This window comes from Lodderomyces elongisporus, chromosome 1 (assembly GCF_030384665.1).
Source record: "Lodderomyces elongisporus chromosome 1, complete sequence".
In the NCBI taxonomy this organism is placed as follows: Eukaryota; Fungi; Ascomycota; class Pichiomycetes; order Serinales; family Debaryomycetaceae; genus Lodderomyces; species Lodderomyces elongisporus.
In genome coordinates, this window is record NC_083673.1 from 2,952,156 (window position 1) to 2,970,208 (window position 18,053).

Below are 18,053 nucleotides of genomic sequence, written 5' to 3' on the forward strand. Positions count from 1 at the left end.
GATTTCTGCCAAGTTTTTGCTGCTTCTAAACAACAACTGTAGAAACCACCACTCCTACGATATATGCAACAGCAACATACACACTGTATACGATAACTAATATCATTCAATGATGGCTAAACGAATAAGCACTACAAACGAATAAAACGAATAAAACGAAAGGAACGAAAGAAACGAAAGAAACGAAAGAGACGAAAGAAATGAATGAATAAAGTAATCAAAAATAAACAAAATATGCATTATAAACAAAGCAAATACAATAAACAAAGTAAACGAAATAAACTATAAATTGATTTTTTTCTCTTTTTTTCGAAAAAAAAGGAAAAAAAAAATCTTATGGCATAACTATACGATACGAATAGTACGATACAACATCAGTGTCTACCCAATCTATAAACAATCAACATCAACACCGAGATTATCAAGAACTAGAGCCAGCAGCTGTTGTTGCTATTTTGCCAAAATGAAATGAAAATATGCTCTTTTCCCATCTTCCTCACGTGATTCCTTCTTCACTAAGTAAATACAGACACAGACAGAAAAAAAAAAACCAGAATTTTTGCTCCTGCGCTTAAACCCTTAATGGACTTGCAATCCTGGGACTGCCAAATCTAACCGAGTCATCCACACTAGATACATCATCAAATTGAGGACTCATTGGTGGAGATATCATAGTGCTATCATACCCCAACTGCCCAACTTGTTGCTGCTGTTGTTGCTGTTGTTGCACTTGCAATTGTTGTTGCTGTTGCTGCTGTTGTTGTCTTTCAAACAATTTCCCGACATTTCCTGAGCCACGATATGGTTTCTTATTCATCAACTGCATTATCCTGTCTTGTATGATATCCTCCATCTGAAACTGATTCATTTGGATGTGGTACTGCTGGGCAAACGCATTATGGGCCTCTGTTGTCGACAAGTACTGATAGTGTGGCAAAGATGGGTAGCCAAACAACATCGAGTCAGGGTTGGCTTTTTCACTGAGCAAATGCTTGGGTCTACCATACAATTTAAATGCATCAATTGCTGGTATAAAGTTTCTAATCATTGTCTCAGCAGCATCAACACCAGGGTGTGGTACAGGCATTATATAGATCAGACTAGTGGGGACAAATGCATCTTTATGTTTCTTGAAAAATGAAGAGTCATTTTTGCTCATATCAAAGGAATTGGTGGTGTCTGATCTTGTTCTTGCGTGTGTTTTGGGATTGGCTTGATTGAAAAATGAACTTGTTGAGTTTACAGATCCCGATCTTGATCTGGACCTGGATCTAGTTTGGGAGCCTGATGAGGAGATGGAGTTTAAAGAAGCCATTGAGGAAAGAGATTTGATCGAATCTGATCTTGAGATCGACTGGTTCTTGGCGATAATCTTTCGTGGTTCTTGCAGTTGCAATTGTGGATTCAGGTTCGATGTTTGGGAGTAGGGGAAAACGTGTTCGAATTTTTTGCTCACGTGAACATTGCCCAAGGCATTCATTATCGAATTCAGTTCAACGAGATTGAGTTGTTCTGGAAACACATTGTAAATGTGGGCCAAGTCGGATATATATGCAATAAGGTACTTTTTGTGCATTTTTTTGTCAGAAGGGTAAAACTCGATGCGCCCAAGGTGGTGTTTGTCGCTGGGTAAAATCACCATGTATACTTTGATCCATTTAGGCGACACTTCGGGCAATCTGATATTGCACCAATCGAAATGAGGAAACCTCTTTTTGTGTGATAACAAAACGTGGATGTCCAGTAATTTGGAGCCTCTTGCAGACAACAAAACCGCAGTGAATGCTTCGTTCAACTTGACGTATTCAAACTTGGACAAGGCAATTGCACTAAGCCATTTCACCAAATCTCCCTTGTGGAAATTTATCGTAACATCCTTGAATGCGAGCAAGTTGTTAATCACCTCGTACTTGGCATCCATGATATCAAAGGTTCTAAACTTGTATTCATCATCAATATCGACATCGACATCTGCTCTTGAAATCTGCCATGTTAACTGTTGTCCGACGAGTTGTGCATAGACTTCGATCCATACATCGCCCTCGCCTAGAATCTGGAATGCGCCATGGCAATATGTGCGTATTTGGTTGGCTCTGATAAGTGTATCTATAGGTTTGAACTTCACAAGCTCTTCGTTGAAGGATGATTTTGGTTCTTGTTGTTGTAGTTGTTGTTGATGTTGATATTGATGTTGTTGTTGTTGTGGTAATGGTAATGGTGGTGGTAAAGGTGCATCAGGACTATTTTCGGCTGAAGTTACAGAGACTTCTTCGTCGTTGCCCAATACAAAGTTGTCGTTGCTTTTTCCACTGCCGCTACTGCTATTGTAGCTTCTACTTGCATCGCTTCTGCTTCCTTCGCTTCCATCGGATCTCTCTCCAGAAAGCAGCAAGTTGTCTATATCCTCGCTATTTGGTTTCTTGTTTCTTGATAGCGGAGACTTGATCCGGATCGGCGTAGATTTAAATAATGCCATGATGTATGAGGTTGGATGCGGATAAATATAATGACGACAATGATAGTTGGAAAATAAAAAATTAAATCGGAAAATCCAAATTCAAACCACAAGTATTTATAATGGAATGAAAAGTGTTTGATGACAATGGATTGTAGTTGAACCTATTTCCGGATACTACTTCTTTGAAAAAATTTGATGTTTCAAATGTATAGTATATGTTATTCTTTTTTTATTTTTCTTTTTTGTTTTATTCCTATCTTAGGGGGGGAGGAAGAAGGTAGGGGGCGGAGAAGGAGTGAGTGAGTAAAGTACTGTAGGGAGATTACAGTATATATACAGTGTTGATATAGCAAAGTTTTCAATACAGAGTTGTGAATAAAGGTGAAGGCAATAATTATATATTTTGGAAGAAAAAAAGAGAAAAGAGTCGGTGGAAGATGATTAGATATATAGATATAGATATATGGATATATATATATATACAAATATATATACAAATATATAGCCGATGACGAATACGTAAATTACATCATCAATCCGTTTGTCTATTCTTTTTTTTTTTTCTTTCCACTCACTTTTTTAAGTGGTTTTGCATTAAAAGAAAAGAAATTAAGAAAAAACAAAATTTGGAAAGCAAAATGGAAATTAAAAACCAACAAAGAGATACAGGGAAAACATTAACAATATACACTCTTATACTGCACACCTCTCTTCTTATAGCTTAAAGAAATCCATTTTTGTTATAGACTGTGAGAGTGATGATGAAGAGTATCACAACCGCAACCACAACCATAACAACTTTGCATTGGGAGCTCTTTTTCTGCCACTTTTTCTGCCACTTTTTCTGCCACTTTTGCTGTATCTTTCAAGACTTTGTTTTTTTTGTTTTTGAATGTTTTTTTCTTATAGTAAATGATGCATTATGCACCACACATTAATTCAAGTCCTTTCAATTTTCAATTTTCCCTTGTTTTGTGTCACTTTTAAAATCAATTTGTTCCTTTTGGTTCAAATTATTTATCTCTAATTCTGCTCAATCGTTATAGCAACCGAGTTTTAGAAAAGGAAAATAAAAGAGACAAAAGATAACCAAAACGAAAATTGAGCAGTAACAATGTAGATTAAGGGAGGTTAGGGAAAGAGTCTTTACTTCACTTTACTTTACTTCACTATACTTTCGCAATCCTTCTATGTGCTATTTTTTTTCTATACAAAATTCTGATGGGTAAGGAACGATAAGAAAGGATGGAACTTATATTTGTTCTGTAGAAAACAGCAAGCTAAAACAATACCTAAAATATTATGAAATGAAATTGGGAGAGAGAACGAGAGAAAGAGAGAAAGAGATAGAGAAAGATTAATAAAATTAAACAAGTTTATTGCTTGCTCACATAATAATAGAGATGTGTGGGAGGTAGGAGATGGCAGAGGTATTAAGCCCCTGCTACTAGTGGCTGTGTCTTGGTGGAAAGAAAGAAGAGAAATGCAGAGTAGCGTAGCGTACTGTACAAAGCAAGTGAAGGTGCTGAGGAAGAGGAGGACGGGGAAGAAAGAATAGAGGTAGAGGAAGACGAAGAAGAAGAAGATAATGTAGTTATCTGTGACAGCAAGCTAAGAAATAGAATGTACATTATAGTCATCGTCAAGGGAAGCAATTATCAAGCCAAAATTTCGGCTTCATGAAAAAAAAAAAAAAAAAAAAAAGAAATAGGTACTGGGAAATATCGGACTCTTAGCCAAACCAATGGTAGAGATGATCTGAAAAGTGTGCAATGATGAAATAGATGAATTCACATCTTACTAAACAACCAAAGCCACAAACAAATGTTATGATACCCTTTCCTTTATTAACGAACAATAACAACACTGATGCAATAACTTGGATAAATTAAATTTAAAATTAAATGAATAAAAAGTAAAATAAAGAGTAAAAAATGATGGGAAGATAAAGTTGTATACGCAGATTCGAGATTTAAGATAAGACGGACACGATTGGCAAAGATTTCAAAAAAAACATAATCAAAGGTTGGTTAAAGAGGATTAGAAAAATTTTCTACTAACCACTCATCCAAACGGCATTATTGTAAATTAAGTGAGAGGTATAGAATAAAATAGAAATAGGGGAGGGGGGGAATAGGGAAAGGTGGAAACTTCAGTAGCGAATAGAATGCTACTAAACGCTAATTGGAAGTAGTCAAGTGGAAGTTCATAACCCTCCACACTTTTTTTATTATTATTATTTTCATTTCCTTTTTTTTTTTGGCAAAATTTTGTAAACGATGTAAGCTATGTTGACTATGCTGACTATGCTGACTATGTTGACTATGTAAAGTTTGTGAAACTCAACAGAATTCTTGGTTTCTCATGTTTGAAGATGAAGAGGGGGAAGAAGAAGAAGAAGAAGAAATCGACTATTTGCAAACCACGTCAAATGGACAAATGGACAAGAGTATATGAACTGCAATGATGTCATCGACTGAGTTTGTGCGTGAGTGCGTGAGTCAGTGGGTCAGTGAAGTGGAGTGAGGGGGAGTTGTTGCGATTGCGATTGCGGAAATATCCATATGCAAGTGCTCATCTCCGGAATCGCAGGAGCATGTAATGAAACAATCTCAACATAATGTTTTATACACCAAGCATTTAATGGAGAAGGAAGGAAGGGGGGGGAGGGAGGTGGTAAGAGAGTGTGTGTATGTGTGTGAAAGAGAAGGAGAGAAAGAAAGAAAGAAAGAAAGAAAGAATTAGAGTAAGAATAAAACAACAGGGCTGTGTTTTTATTCTGTTCAAACCTTCTTTCGAGTTTTCGCCAACATTTATCCACTTGTGTGTGGGTGTTGTGTGTGTACGTATATACACACTACTCTTTATATACATTACATTCAGGCACACAGAAGAGTAGTGTTTTTGGAAGAGGCTATGCTCTAGTCTGCTATAATATGTCAGGGAAATGGAAACGGAAACAAAAATCAAAATGAACAAAGAAGTCTTACCCCTGAAAAGGGGATGGAAGACAGAGGGGGTGGGGGAGGGGGAAGTTTGAAACAAGAGGACAAAGAACGGGTTATATTCGCTGGGGAAAGTATAAACCTCGATGTAATTGTACATATCAAACATGGCTGTGTTCCTGACATATTTCCAACTATACAGATTCTTCCTCACCCAAAGCAAATCAAAGTAAACCAGAGCAAAGCAAGGCAAACCACATCGTAAAAATTGAAACTTTGAGTAAATCTTCCAAAAAAAAAAAATAATACAAATAATAATACATCAAGTACAAACGTTGAAGAGAATGAAACACAAACAGATACAAAAGAATTTATGAAGGAGGCAGATGAAGTGGCGGAGAAGGTGGTTTGCTATTGTTCTAACAAAAGTTGTTACATAAACAATTTTTAATTTTATTAAAAAAAAATAAAGGAAATAAAAAAAGGAAAAGTAGAATAAAACGTGGTATGCTGTAACAGACTCTTCTCTACCCTACTCTACCCTACTCTACACACAAGACAATAGTACTCAACGTTGCTACTTCTTTTACCCTTGTTTCCATCTTCTTTCTCTTTTTTTTTTGGACTAGTAAATATAAATGCATGTTTCCAGTATATATTTTTTTTTACTTTTTAAGCCGTGGTGAGTAAATGCACTTGTAATCACAATCGTTTCAGTTTTCCTACTTTTTTTTTTACTTTATCTTCATTTCACCTTAAAACTCTGACTGATCAAAAGTGAAAAGAAGATAATAATAAAATAGAGCAAAAAGAAAAAAGTAAAGTAGAAAGAGAGATGAACTTTAAAATTTTTGAAATGGATATTTTGTAGTTTTCCTAAGCGTCGTCTGACACAATATTTCAAACAGCAACCATAACTGAATAATATTCCAGTTCTAGATTTCGAACTTTAAGTAGATTGACTTCCGGAAATTTCTTTTGGTTTGCTTCTCTTTTGCATCTTCTTTTTTAATGAATTCTTAAATTATACCATTGCTCTCTGCAAAGTTCCTATCAAGTGCCGAGTTTGAAACAAGTAAAATATCCAACAAACCGTATCTCCTTCAATTACATTTGGTCACCAGAGCAACAGGAAAGGTGGAAAAAATAACCCATATGCCGCATAAAACTAACCAACCAACAAACTACTTCGCCAACAGAATATCTCATTTCCTCTTGATCCAACTACCGGGGGAAAAAATAAAATAAAGGAAAAAGAAAAAGAAAACGAAAACGAAAACGAAAAAGAACTTGTCTTTTGCCAAGTATAACTTTATTTCATCACACATAGATAAGATCTTGACGGATACGAGACAGCACAATAGTTGCTAATCGGTGACCCTAGCTTCAAGGACAATTCGGAAAAGGCTAAAACTTTCGGGGAAGGTGAAAGTTAGGAAAAAGAAGAAAACATGCTCCAACATGCCCTATAAAGCAGTGAATTCTTTTATTATTCAATTTCCCCTCATCCAATTCTTTTCACATCATAGTCATAATCATCAATAATCAATACTTTTCGCTTTTTCTACTTTCGCCTCCGTCTTTTCATTTTTCCCCCGCAATATTATACGTTTTCATTTTATTGAATTTGTTTTGTTTCTCAATTGTTCTTTTTTTTTTTTGGTTATTTTTTATTTCAAACTTCAATCTCTTTAACCATGATCCCTTCCTTGCATTGTGATAAGCTATCCAACACTTTTACACTTGGATTCTCCGTCCCAACTTCATCGTTTCCTTCCTTTCCATTAAACTCTAAAATACATGAACTTCCACCATACAAGATGTCATCTTCCATACCCACACGGTTGCAGCAAATCACATTCACCTTGGTGTTTTTTTCACTCCACCATTTGGGCATAAAGCTGTACTTGTGTGATAAAAATGGGAAAAACCTCAATATCCAGTAGTTTATAGTCAGATTGCATGGCTCGTCCTTCAAATCAGTAGATGGCTTTTCCGCTTGTTCTTTGAATAAGGATGGTGAATTGGGTGAAAGCCACGCCATGGGACAAATCACTAGTTGTGATTTGCTCTGGTAGCAAGCACGCGAGAATTCAAATGCCTGAAAAGGTGCTTCAAACTTGTATGGGTTGAGATCCATGCATATACCGAAATTTGTAACAACTTTTTCTTTGCCTGATTTGAACTCCACATTTATTGGTGTAAATGATTTTTGTGGGTTTTCTAAACATCCCCATACCTGGTCTGTTTCGTAAAGAAATGTTTTACGGTAATTGTGTATAATATTTCCCTGTCGATCAAATACGGCACAGGAATTGTAGATATTCAAGTTGGGCTCTTGTAAACAGTCTTTTGAGTTTTTACTGCATTCAGGATAACCAATTACAGTAAAACAATTATGTTTTCGACTGATTTCCTGTGCAAATTCCAAACTGGGTCCAAATTGCGTGGGAGACTCCAAGAATGGTTTGATGTGTGAAGCCGATGCAAAATTATAGCCAGTGATGGCGAGTTCTGAGAGCACAACGAGATCAAGCTGGCTGTCATCCTTGGGGATTGAAGATAAAAGTGATTTGCATTTCAGAATATTCTGTTGAGGTTGGCCCAAGAGAGAGTTGATTTGTAGGACTGCAACTCGCAACTTCATTGAGTAGAGGGAAGGGGGGGCGGTGAAAGTGAAATAAAAAAGGGATGGTTTGCTTAAGGGTTCTTTCCTATTTGGTATTATTATCTATTTTTTCCAAAAAAAAAAACAAGAAAAAACAAGAAAAAACGGAGAAGTAGCCAAAGGTTGTGAATATAAAAATATGATCTTATTGTAGGAAGATGTAGCCTCTTCTTTTAACTTGAACTTGAAAAGAATTAAGCCAAATTTTTAATCATTTTTGATTTTTATTTGGTAATTTTTTTGGCGCAATTCCCACCAGAACAAAAAAAAAAATTGTAAAAAAAAAACTAAGCAAAACAAAACAAAGCAAAACAAAACAAAGCAAAACAATACGAAATCAAATCATTGCAGAGCCAATACCAATAATTCACCACTGACTATTGTCAAACGATGTGGTCTTCCTTTTTTTTCTTCGTTTTTTTTTCTCTATTTGTTATTGATCTTCTTTTTCTGTACTTTGTCAAGATCAAAGATTCAAACTATTATGTTTACCAAGAATGTGCTAGCATGCTTTGTTAATTACTCTATTTTTCTTTAATTTTCGTTTCTTATGGCCTAAGCATCAACTGTCTACTACAAGTTTTGATAAAATAGTGTTGTTAAAGAAAACGACGGAAAACAGAATACATACACATACAAACACAAACAAAAACAATAAGAACTAAACGACGCTCCTCTACCACCAAGTTTCATGCATTTTTCTAATATGGTAATTTACAATTGCATAAGCTCACATCGAACATGATGAAGATAAAGAAGTGAGAAGTGAGAAGGGAAATGTGAAAAGGGAATTGCCAAGAACATGGCAGCTATGTTATGCACTCTCTTAACCTGCCCTTAATTGATCTGCTTACCAAGTTGTAGAGATTAGTTTGAAGAATTCGATTGGGTGAAACAAAATCCACCAATACTGAGCTTCAAGAGTCCAAAAGAAATAAGAAATGAAAAGAGAACAAAACAAACCAATACATATTAGAACAAAACAAAACAAGTTATTATCTCTGTTTAGTTGATAAAGTAGAGCATGCAAATAAGGAAGGAGCAATGAGTCTTGCGAACCCTTATTGCATCTTTGCTCAAAGCCTCCTTTTTTCTATTTCTTTACACTCTTTCTGGTAAACCCTTTACTAACACTAGAGCTGCTACTACTACTCAACCCCTTTCATTTGTCCTTAGTTCTTCTTTTTCCTTCTACTTCTTCTTCAACGTGTACTTCCGTTTCTACCCATTCATCAAACATATACCGTTTATTGTTCACTTTGTGCAAGTAAAGAGAGGGAGAGAGGACTAGTAAATGAGCAGATATAAGGATCTCTTCTCTATTGTCTACTTCTTTGTGTGTGTGTGTGTGTGTGTTGTGAAGGAAAGGGGGGGGGAGGAAGGGAGAAAGGGAAAGAAGGTGGTTTGACTCCATCAACTTTGAAAAGGTACAAACTAATTAATGCACAGTAGTCTGCTAATTGTAATTAACCCAATCGAGGCAAAATGGTTATCTTTTTTGTGGCGTGCAAATTTTTCCCAAAAGCACAAAAAGTTCAACACCTTTTTTTTTTTTTTTTTTTTGCAACTTTTTGCACATTTGTTACGAAACAAACATGATAAAGTAATTTTAGAATTATAATATATATATATATATATATACAAGGTAAAAAAAACAAAAGAGTATGAAAACTTTTGATTCTTTTGATAAATAACGACATAGAAATGCATCTTCCATGTATTTTCATTCTCTACTGTGAATCCATATACATATATATATACTTACATTCACATACATATATATATACTTACATACACACACATACTATGGCGATCTCGCTAGCTCGTTTGCTAATTCTCTCTATGTCGCCTATGTTTTCTCCCTCTTCTTTCAAATTTTAAAATTGCAAACGTTCATCTATACTATAATTTGTATCGTCTATTGTTGTTATTATTGATAAATCAAATGTGTGTTACAGAATTTTGGAAATCACAAACTCTTAAACTGATCTTGTATAGCTGTCAAAAAAGAAAAAAGGTAAATCCAATTTTAAACTCTCTCACCATCTATCTACACTGTTATATTAGACTAAGATCTGGCTCAGAGCAAAGGAACGTTTATTATTGTGATTCTTATCACCCTCTTTTCCCCTGATTTTCTTGTTTTCTTTCTTGTTTGACTCTATTTTGGTTTCATTTTGGTTTCATTTTGGTTTCATTTTGTTTTCAATTTGGCTCTCGACAAAAGTTTGTACTATACAAGTCTCTCGTCGTCTAAACCACAACCATCGTCAATTTCCGTTTTCTTTATTATTATTATTCTTCTTCTTGTTCTTCTTCTTTTTTCTCTAATTTTATTTTTTTTTCTTCTCTTGCATTCTACACTTTATTATCCTAGGTCTATGAAAGTAACCAATTAGGACAGCGAAAGAAGAAAAAAAGTTTGCAGTTTGTCATCATTAAAAATTTTTCCCACTTTTTCCCGCTTTTTCCACTCTTTCCACTCTTTCATTGCATGTGGTTTCAGCCAAGACAAGTAAATGCTGGTTTATGTAGTCATACTGGGTGGTGGTGGTGGTGACAATACATGGTGAAGATGAATGATCTACATTTTTTTGTTTATATGAATTACAATAAAATAAACAATACTCACCACTCGATGAGGCCCTCATAACCACAACAATAGTCTTTTAGTATTGTACAAGAATTGTATTAGCCTTATTGAACAGGGATTTGTGCATTATCATACCTTTTACTTGTTCTCCTCTTTCAACACGTCCAATTCGTTTCTCATATACAAAAAAGAAAAAAAAGAAAGGACGAGACGTGTAGTCTTTGTTTTTTTCATCCTCGATTGCAAAACCCTCACTCACTAATTTAACCCAAAGGAGTATCATCAGGAGATATAGACACAATAACTACGAAGTATTAATTTGAAAACAATGGTTGTCCATTTGGGATTTGCATCTTTTCCTTTTTTTTTCATTGTTTGTGTTGGATTCCAACTTTGGTAATCAGGTGCAGTAGTAAGCCTCTTCCCTTTTCCCCCCTCCCCCTCCCCCCAAGAAAATAAATAATTAAAAATAAATATAAATTAATAATAAAAAAAAAAGATTGTTATATTTTTTTTAATTTCCCTTTTTCTTTTTTTAACATCCAATCGATTAAGATTATCAGACAAAGGAACACATAAACAAAATGTGTTAATTACCAACACCACCCCTCTCCTCCTCTTTACCACTCCAATTGTTTTTTTTTTCTAGAAATTCATATTTAAATGTGTTGATCTCCGCTTTCTCCTTTATCCAACTCGTAGTTATAGATTTACCAAAAAGAAAAAAACGAAAAAGAAACAAATTTCAAATTTCAAATTTCATCTTTACTTTGGAAACATCTACAACTTTATCCTCAACATCAACATCAATATATTTATCGCCCCTACTTTATACCCTCTCCCCCACCTTCCACTTCCATTTCGACTTGCACTTGCACTTTAACTCGCCGCACTCGCCGCACTCGCTCTACTCAAGTCTTTTATCTCACCCCCCCCCCCTAGAATCTAAAGTATCGTTATTCTCCCCGCAAAACATCCACATTTACCACCATTTGTTTCTTGTTCTTCAGATTTACTTATTGTCTATTTTTTATTTTTTATTTTTTATTTTTTGCAACCAACATTCTTTTTAACGGATAATATACAAAATGTCAATATTATTACCACTGCCCATGCACACTCGCTTCCATGTTACACCAGACCCCAAATCACTACAAGAGAGACTCGCTACAATACTACAAGAGCCAAAACTAGAAGAGATTTGGCAGATATATAACCAACAAGTATTGATTGCTCCGAATCATCCTTTGCACACTTCTCATCGATATCAAAACACAGAAAACAAACAATACAACCACCATCGAAATCAAAACCAAAACCAAAACCACCACCACCGCAGCCGCAGCCAACAACAACAACACTATCAGAGCCAAGTCTCTTTAGCACCAATTTCCCCACAATCAACTTTTTCATCCACACCAGATAAATTCCACATTTTGCAAATATGTACCCTCTTATCCACAACAATCACTACAAAAACCGCGCCCTTTCAGATTATCCGCAAACTCAATAGAATATACGGATTGAGTCTTGGCGACTATATCGCTGTGGTGGAGCACATTATGCATATACTCGACAATATGATTGAATATGAAGAATTGATTTTGTTCAAACTGTTTGTAGATTGCATAGGCGACATGATTCTGCAGTGCTGCAATGAAATGGTGTTGCCACTACCGGACTTTGATTCGGACGGGAGAGAAGCAAATAGCATGGAATCCTCGCCAAAATACTCTATTGATGACGATATAGTATCAGCTAGGCATGTGCACCAAAACTACTCAAGTCTACTTCGTAGTGCCACGGTCAGAGAGACTCGTGCACCAGTACAACCACCGCCACAATTGAATAGACTGATGAGCAAAATACTCGTTTCAACTCCACACGATAGCCCCATATCTACAAGATCGTCAACCACAATGAAAAGCGAAGTCTCAACTATGTTTAGTGGACACGGAGATGACGGATTGGAGAGAGTCAAAACCCAAACGACCTTTATGACAGATGCAACATCGATTATCGAAAATACATTTACCAAAAATGGTGCTTGGAATGACAACAATACAAAATATAATGAAGTTGGGAATAGAGAAAATTACAACCATAACAACAATAATGGCACACAAGTGGTGGATAGCAAAGCATACCACCAAAACTATAACGAAGAATACCAAGGTGGAAGCGATGACGACTGCTTTGATTATTTAAATCTGTTTACCAACCAAATGGATGACGAAGACGAATCGAAAAAGAAAAAGAAAAAACTGAGTTGGTGGCTGAAAAAAAGCAGAAGAAGACTGTAAAAAAAAAGAGAGAGAGAAGTAATAATAAGGAAAGAAATAAAAAGCAGCAATAAAGAAGCAATAAAGATACATAGACAATTAATCAACATTTTCTAAATGATTAAAGAAACGATTGACGCACACACATTTACTTACACAGTTTTTCATTCTTTCATTCTTTCAATCTTTTTTTTGCCTTTCTTTCTTGCTATACAACTAATTCTAACAAAACCATTTATGTATTCTAGAAAAGAAATGATAAAAAAAAAGAGACAAAAATATAAAGTTTGTAAACCTTTTTTTTTTCCCTTAACTCTAACAATTGGTCTCTAAATTCTAATGAGTTCAACTTGATTTTTTTTCTCCCTCCTTATTATATCCGTCTTGCTTTGTTCTTCTCTCTTTTTTTTTTCTTTTTCCTTTGTTCATTTTTCTGTATTTATTTATTTATTTATTTCTTTGGTATTAATCCCGAGTTTCTTCACAAATTCATATTACAGAATTAGATGAAAAAACACCCTGGTTGTAATTTTGTCCTCGCTGATTATTGGCTCAATTGTGCTGGTGCTGCAATTGATACAGAGGCAGAAGTTCCATTGGATATAGGAGGTGGACAACAGTTGATACTTGGTTGAACAGTTACTGCATCAATTTGATAATGATGCAAGACTTTCCGAACCTGTTCCACAACTTCTAAAAACACTTTTCCATCAATCATTGTGTTATCATTCTTCTTTTGTTGAGAAGTAGCAGTAGCAGTAGCATTAGCAGTAGCAGTAGCACCACTACCACCGGACGATGATAAAGGCGTGCCATGGCAATCCTCTGACAATTCAACATGCAAGGAAGCAATCAAAATATCCTCATTCAAATTCCATACATGAAAATCATGGACATTCTTAACAAGTGGAAGTTTCAAGAGACTGCTAACAATCTGATCCGAGTCAATGTATGGTGGTGTAGCCTGAAGTAAAATCTTTGACGATTTCCTAAATAACCCAGTGGCTGAATAAACAATCAACGCACTAATCGCTAACGAAGTCAACGGATCACAGTAATATCTCCACCACCAATTTGTTTTCCAAATCACAACTGCTGTAATTATAACTCCAATATTGCCCAATGCGTCACCAAGCACATGAAGAAAAACTCCCTCCATATTCATTGATTTCGATTTTTTCTTACCGGCCGGCAGTGAAGGAGACACAGGCATAGACACAGATGCACCTGCACCCGCATCTGAAGGTGCAGAGCCAGAACCAGAACCAGAACCAATATCGGTTTTACCATGCTTGTCTTTTGTATCATTGCCATTACCACGCCCAGATGATGCCGAGTCGTATCTCTCAACCAAATTGTCTGGGAAGTAATCAAATACTTCCGAAGGTGTCGATTTAAGCGTATTATTGCCTCTCATCAATGGAGTAGTCTCACCCACAGTTGACTCTTCGTGGCTCAAATCGTACCTATTAGCTTCATGGTCATGGACACCATCAGCATGAGAATGGGAATGGCCCAGTTCAGTATCGTGTCCACCACCACCACCACCATGAGAATGGGAATGGCCATGTTCATGGAACAACACTAATCCAATTCCATTACTCAATAATCCGGCACACCCCACAACCAAAATCAACTTTGGATTGGTAATCACTTGAGGCTGGAAAAACCGTTGTATAGCCTCCATAATGATAGTGAAGCATAATGCGACAAGAAAAACTGCATTGATCAAAGCACCCAAGATCTCAGCCCTTTGCCACCCATATGTGTATTTCCCATCTGCTTGTCTCGAATTCTTCATCCTAACGGCCCAAAGGGCAATTATAAGGGAAATAATATCATTTAGCATGTGGAATGAATCCGCGATAAGTGCCAATGACAGCACGGAGTACCCAACTATGGCTTCAAGAAGAAAAAAAATAGTGTCTAGCACCAAAAGCGCCGTTATTCTAACCTCCTTGTTGTTCATTATGGACCCCCTGTGAAAAAAAAATAATCAATAAAATAAAATTCTAACAGAATAAACAGGTATCGATAACCTGTTGTTGTAAAGTTAGGAAAGGTGTGGAAAATTTGAAAAAGTAAAAGAAGAAAAAAAAAACTTGTTCTTGTCAAAACTCCAAAAAAGAACAAAAGAAAAGTATTCACAGTGGTAATAGGTAGCTAGTGAATAAACTTATTTAGTTGTCCTTGTCTGCCAGTGAAGTAAAGACGGTTGCTAAATAAAAGCAGTGAAGCCAAATTGAAAGGGAAAAAAAAACACAACAACAATAAGAACAACAAGAACAACAACAAATGTTTAAGTTTTGAATGTACGATGAGAAGGATGTTGTAAAAATGGGGTGGAAGTAGAGACGGAATGAGAAAAAGGGTGGCTGTTGTCGATGTTGTCGTATTTTACAGAATATGATATTTTAATATGAATTATTTTTATTTTTGCGCACTATGCTATTGTTACCTGCAGTTCCACACTCAATACACAAAAGAGCAAACACGGAGAAGTCAGGAATTGAAGGAACGTCTATCTATTGTAACCAAGAAACCAAATTTTTAGAATGTTGAGTTAGACTAAATGCAACTGGTTTTTGCTTTTAAAAGCCCTTAGTAAATGGATTATAGGAGATATTCTACATTCACAATGCAAATAGTTTGTCATTTGTTAAAAAAAAACATTGCGAAAGAGGATAATAGAGCACGGTTCATACACGCAATTCCAACTTTTGAGATGAGATTGGTTCCATTGCAGCATAAATAAAAAAGATGCTTACAAAAAAATATACAAGAAAATATACAAAAAATATACAAGAAAATATACAAAACTTATACGAATACAAACATTTATGCACGTGTATTTGCCCCCCCCCCCAACAACAACTTGTTTAAACTAAAAATACTATTTTGTATCGCTGTCTCTTCCCCTCTTTGAGTAAAAACCTCCCTCTTTAGCTCTTACCTTTTGCAATTTTTTCATTTGCAAGGAAAAAAAAATAAAAAAAAAAATAGATCAACAAGGCTCAATACATAAGCTTCAAAAGTTCTACAAAGTTCGTCTCATCCATTTCACCGTAATAATACATTATTTTAATTCAATACTCCTAAAGACCTAAACACCTAAACTCCTAAACTAGTAAAATCCTTGAATGCCAAAAAACAAAAGGACCATGTCCTGAAAAAATATGTTTGCTTTCCACAACCAGTGAGGTAACAGCACAATAAAAATTGCTTAGAATTAAATCATCTCAATGCATTATCATAAATGACGTTTATCATAAAGTGAAAAAAAAAATTGGTTTGTGGTTTGTGGTTTGTCAATTGTTCTGTCAATTGTAAAATTTTTTATTTAAAAAAATTAGTACTATTCACTCCATCAAGTAAACACGTACTCCTATTCCCCTCCTTCTCTGTTCCCTTATTTGGATGAGTGCAAAAGGTCATCAAATGTGATCTTCTGGCCCGCCTGCGGTTGTGCAATTTGTGGTTGTAGTTGAGAAAGAGGGGGTTGCTGCTGTTGATGATGATGTTGTTGTTGTTGTAATTGTTGCATCATTGGAGGTGCAGTCATGTAATGAGTAAAAATAGGTTGCTGTTGAGGTTTTTGTTGTTGCTGTTGCTGTTGCTGCTGTTGTTGTTGGGGTGGTGGTGGTGGTTGAGTAGAAAAAGGCCCATGATATGGTGGTTGTTGAGGTGGATAAGAGATATATCCATTTTGATTAACTTGGTAAGCAAATCCAGGCTGAATAAAATGAGGGGCCACGGAGGAATGAGGAAATTGAGGATATTGTTGCGGTTGCTGATACATCTGAGGTGGAAGACTACCTGGTGGGTACGCAGTGACAGGGTTGACTAATGGTTGCGAAGGGGGTGTGGAAACTGGACGATGTTGCAATGGTAAAGAATCAGATATGGAAATGTTCTGAAGTCCATCTGCCACAATGTTTTCTGCTTCGTCTTTCGTCGTAGTCTGTTTTGGTGATGTCTTAAATTTTGGTTTCGGCAAAGCCAAGGCAGCTGGTGACGAATGAAAGGAAGATCCTGCGTAAGTCATATCTTCAATAGGACCAGTTGCAATAATACCTTTTTCTTTTGTACCTTTAATGTTGTTGTTGTTGTTGTTATTATTATTATTACCAATATGGCTACTGTTATTTTTTTTGGACCTGTTGTCGCCAAAAGGAGTGTTTTTCTCACTTGTTCTTTCGCTGTCTTTTGCCTTCTCTCTTTCTTTACCTTTTTGTTTAGACTTTTCCTTACCATTACCACTACCATTACCATTTTCTTTCTCCTTATCTTTCTTCGAAGTTTTTTTTCGATCTCTTGTAGTTGAGAAAACCGGTTTTTCGCCGCTTGGTAACGATGGCAATGAAGATAATTTGATAGGTGTTTTACCTTTTTTACTACCATTGCCAAAGTCAACAGGAGCTCCACTCGGAAGCAATCTTACTTCTCCCTCAGATTTAGCATAATGGGTTTTCCCAGAAGAACTCTTTTTCGGACTTCTAAGTTTGTTCTGGAAATCGTTTGTGTTTTCATTGATATGTATTGGTGTTCCTAATTCGTGTGCCATCATTATGTGAAACTTCTCTTTCTTCTCTCACTTGTGCTGAAACGCAGTATATCTGTCTTGTATGATATATTATGACTATGCAATATGTTCATTGATGTTTCAAAAATAATGAGGAAAAGACACAAGTAAACAGAAGAAGGGAGGGGGGAAAGGAAGAAAAAGAAGTAAAAGAGAAAGGAAAAAAAAAATGAAATAGAAATAGAGGGAAAGAATAGGTTTTGTTTTCCATGCCAGTGTTGAACATTTATCCGACCAAACTAGTCATCAGTTTAGATTGTATTACTGTAAAGTATTGATGTGTGGATGTATTCATACGTAATTTGTAAATGTGTGCAAGGGTAGAATATTGGTAGCGCTTCTTTATTCTTACAAAAACTCATTGATCAGTAAGGGGATTGAAGAATCAACGTGTAGACCACTTGCCAACTGTATGGTTGAAAAGGTAAAGTGAGAGAAGAAAATAAGAGGGAAAGAAGGAAGAATAAAAGAAAAAGAGAGTAAAAGAAACAAAGAATTAAGAAAAAGAGAGTAAAAGAAACAAAG

General features: G+C 35.7%; 5 protein-coding genes across 5 annotated transcripts; 1 reads left to right on the forward strand and 4 right to left on the reverse strand. All coding sequences in view use genetic code 12, as the record gives it.

Moving 5' to 3' along the window:
* Positions 1-571: 571 nt before the first annotated feature.
* Positions 572-2,476, reverse strand: PVL30_001064 (uncharacterized protein; the record flags this gene model as incomplete). The annotated part of the gene is made up of 1 exon (XM_001528529.1): positions 572-2,476. The coding sequence occupies one exon, from the start codon at positions 2,474-2,476 to the stop codon at positions 572-574; it is 1,905 nt and encodes a 634-aa protein (XP_001528579.2).
* A 4,602-nt stretch (positions 2,477-7,078) lies between these two features.
* On the reverse strand, positions 7,079-8,050 carry NTA1 (Carbon-nitrogen hydrolase; the record flags this gene model as incomplete). Its single annotated transcript, XM_001528531.1, has 1 exon — positions 7,079-8,050. One exon carries the CDS (start codon positions 8,048-8,050, stop codon positions 7,079-7,081), a length of 972 nt encoding a protein of 323 aa, XP_001528581.2.
* Positions 8,051-12,244: 4,194 nt separating this feature from the next.
* Positions 12,245-12,967, forward strand: PVL30_001066 (uncharacterized protein; the record flags this gene model as incomplete). The annotated part of the gene is made up of 1 exon (XM_001528532.2): positions 12,245-12,967. One exon carries the CDS (start codon positions 12,245-12,247, stop codon positions 12,965-12,967), a length of 723 nt encoding a protein of 240 aa, XP_001528582.2.
* A 523-nt stretch (positions 12,968-13,490) lies between these two features.
* On the reverse strand, positions 13,491-14,915 carry ZRC1 (Zinc resistance conferring protein; the record flags this gene model as incomplete). The annotated part of the gene is made up of 1 exon (XM_001528533.1): positions 13,491-14,915. One exon carries the CDS (start codon positions 14,913-14,915, stop codon positions 13,491-13,493), a length of 1,425 nt encoding a protein of 474 aa, XP_001528583.2.
* Positions 14,916-16,355: 1,440 nt separating this feature from the next.
* On the reverse strand, positions 16,356-17,513 carry EDC1 (enhancer of mRNA decapping; the record flags this gene model as incomplete). Its single annotated transcript, XM_001528534.1, has 1 exon — positions 16,356-17,513. One exon carries the CDS (start codon positions 17,511-17,513, stop codon positions 16,356-16,358), a length of 1,158 nt encoding a protein of 385 aa, XP_001528584.1.
* Positions 17,514-18,053: the final 540 nt, after the last annotated feature.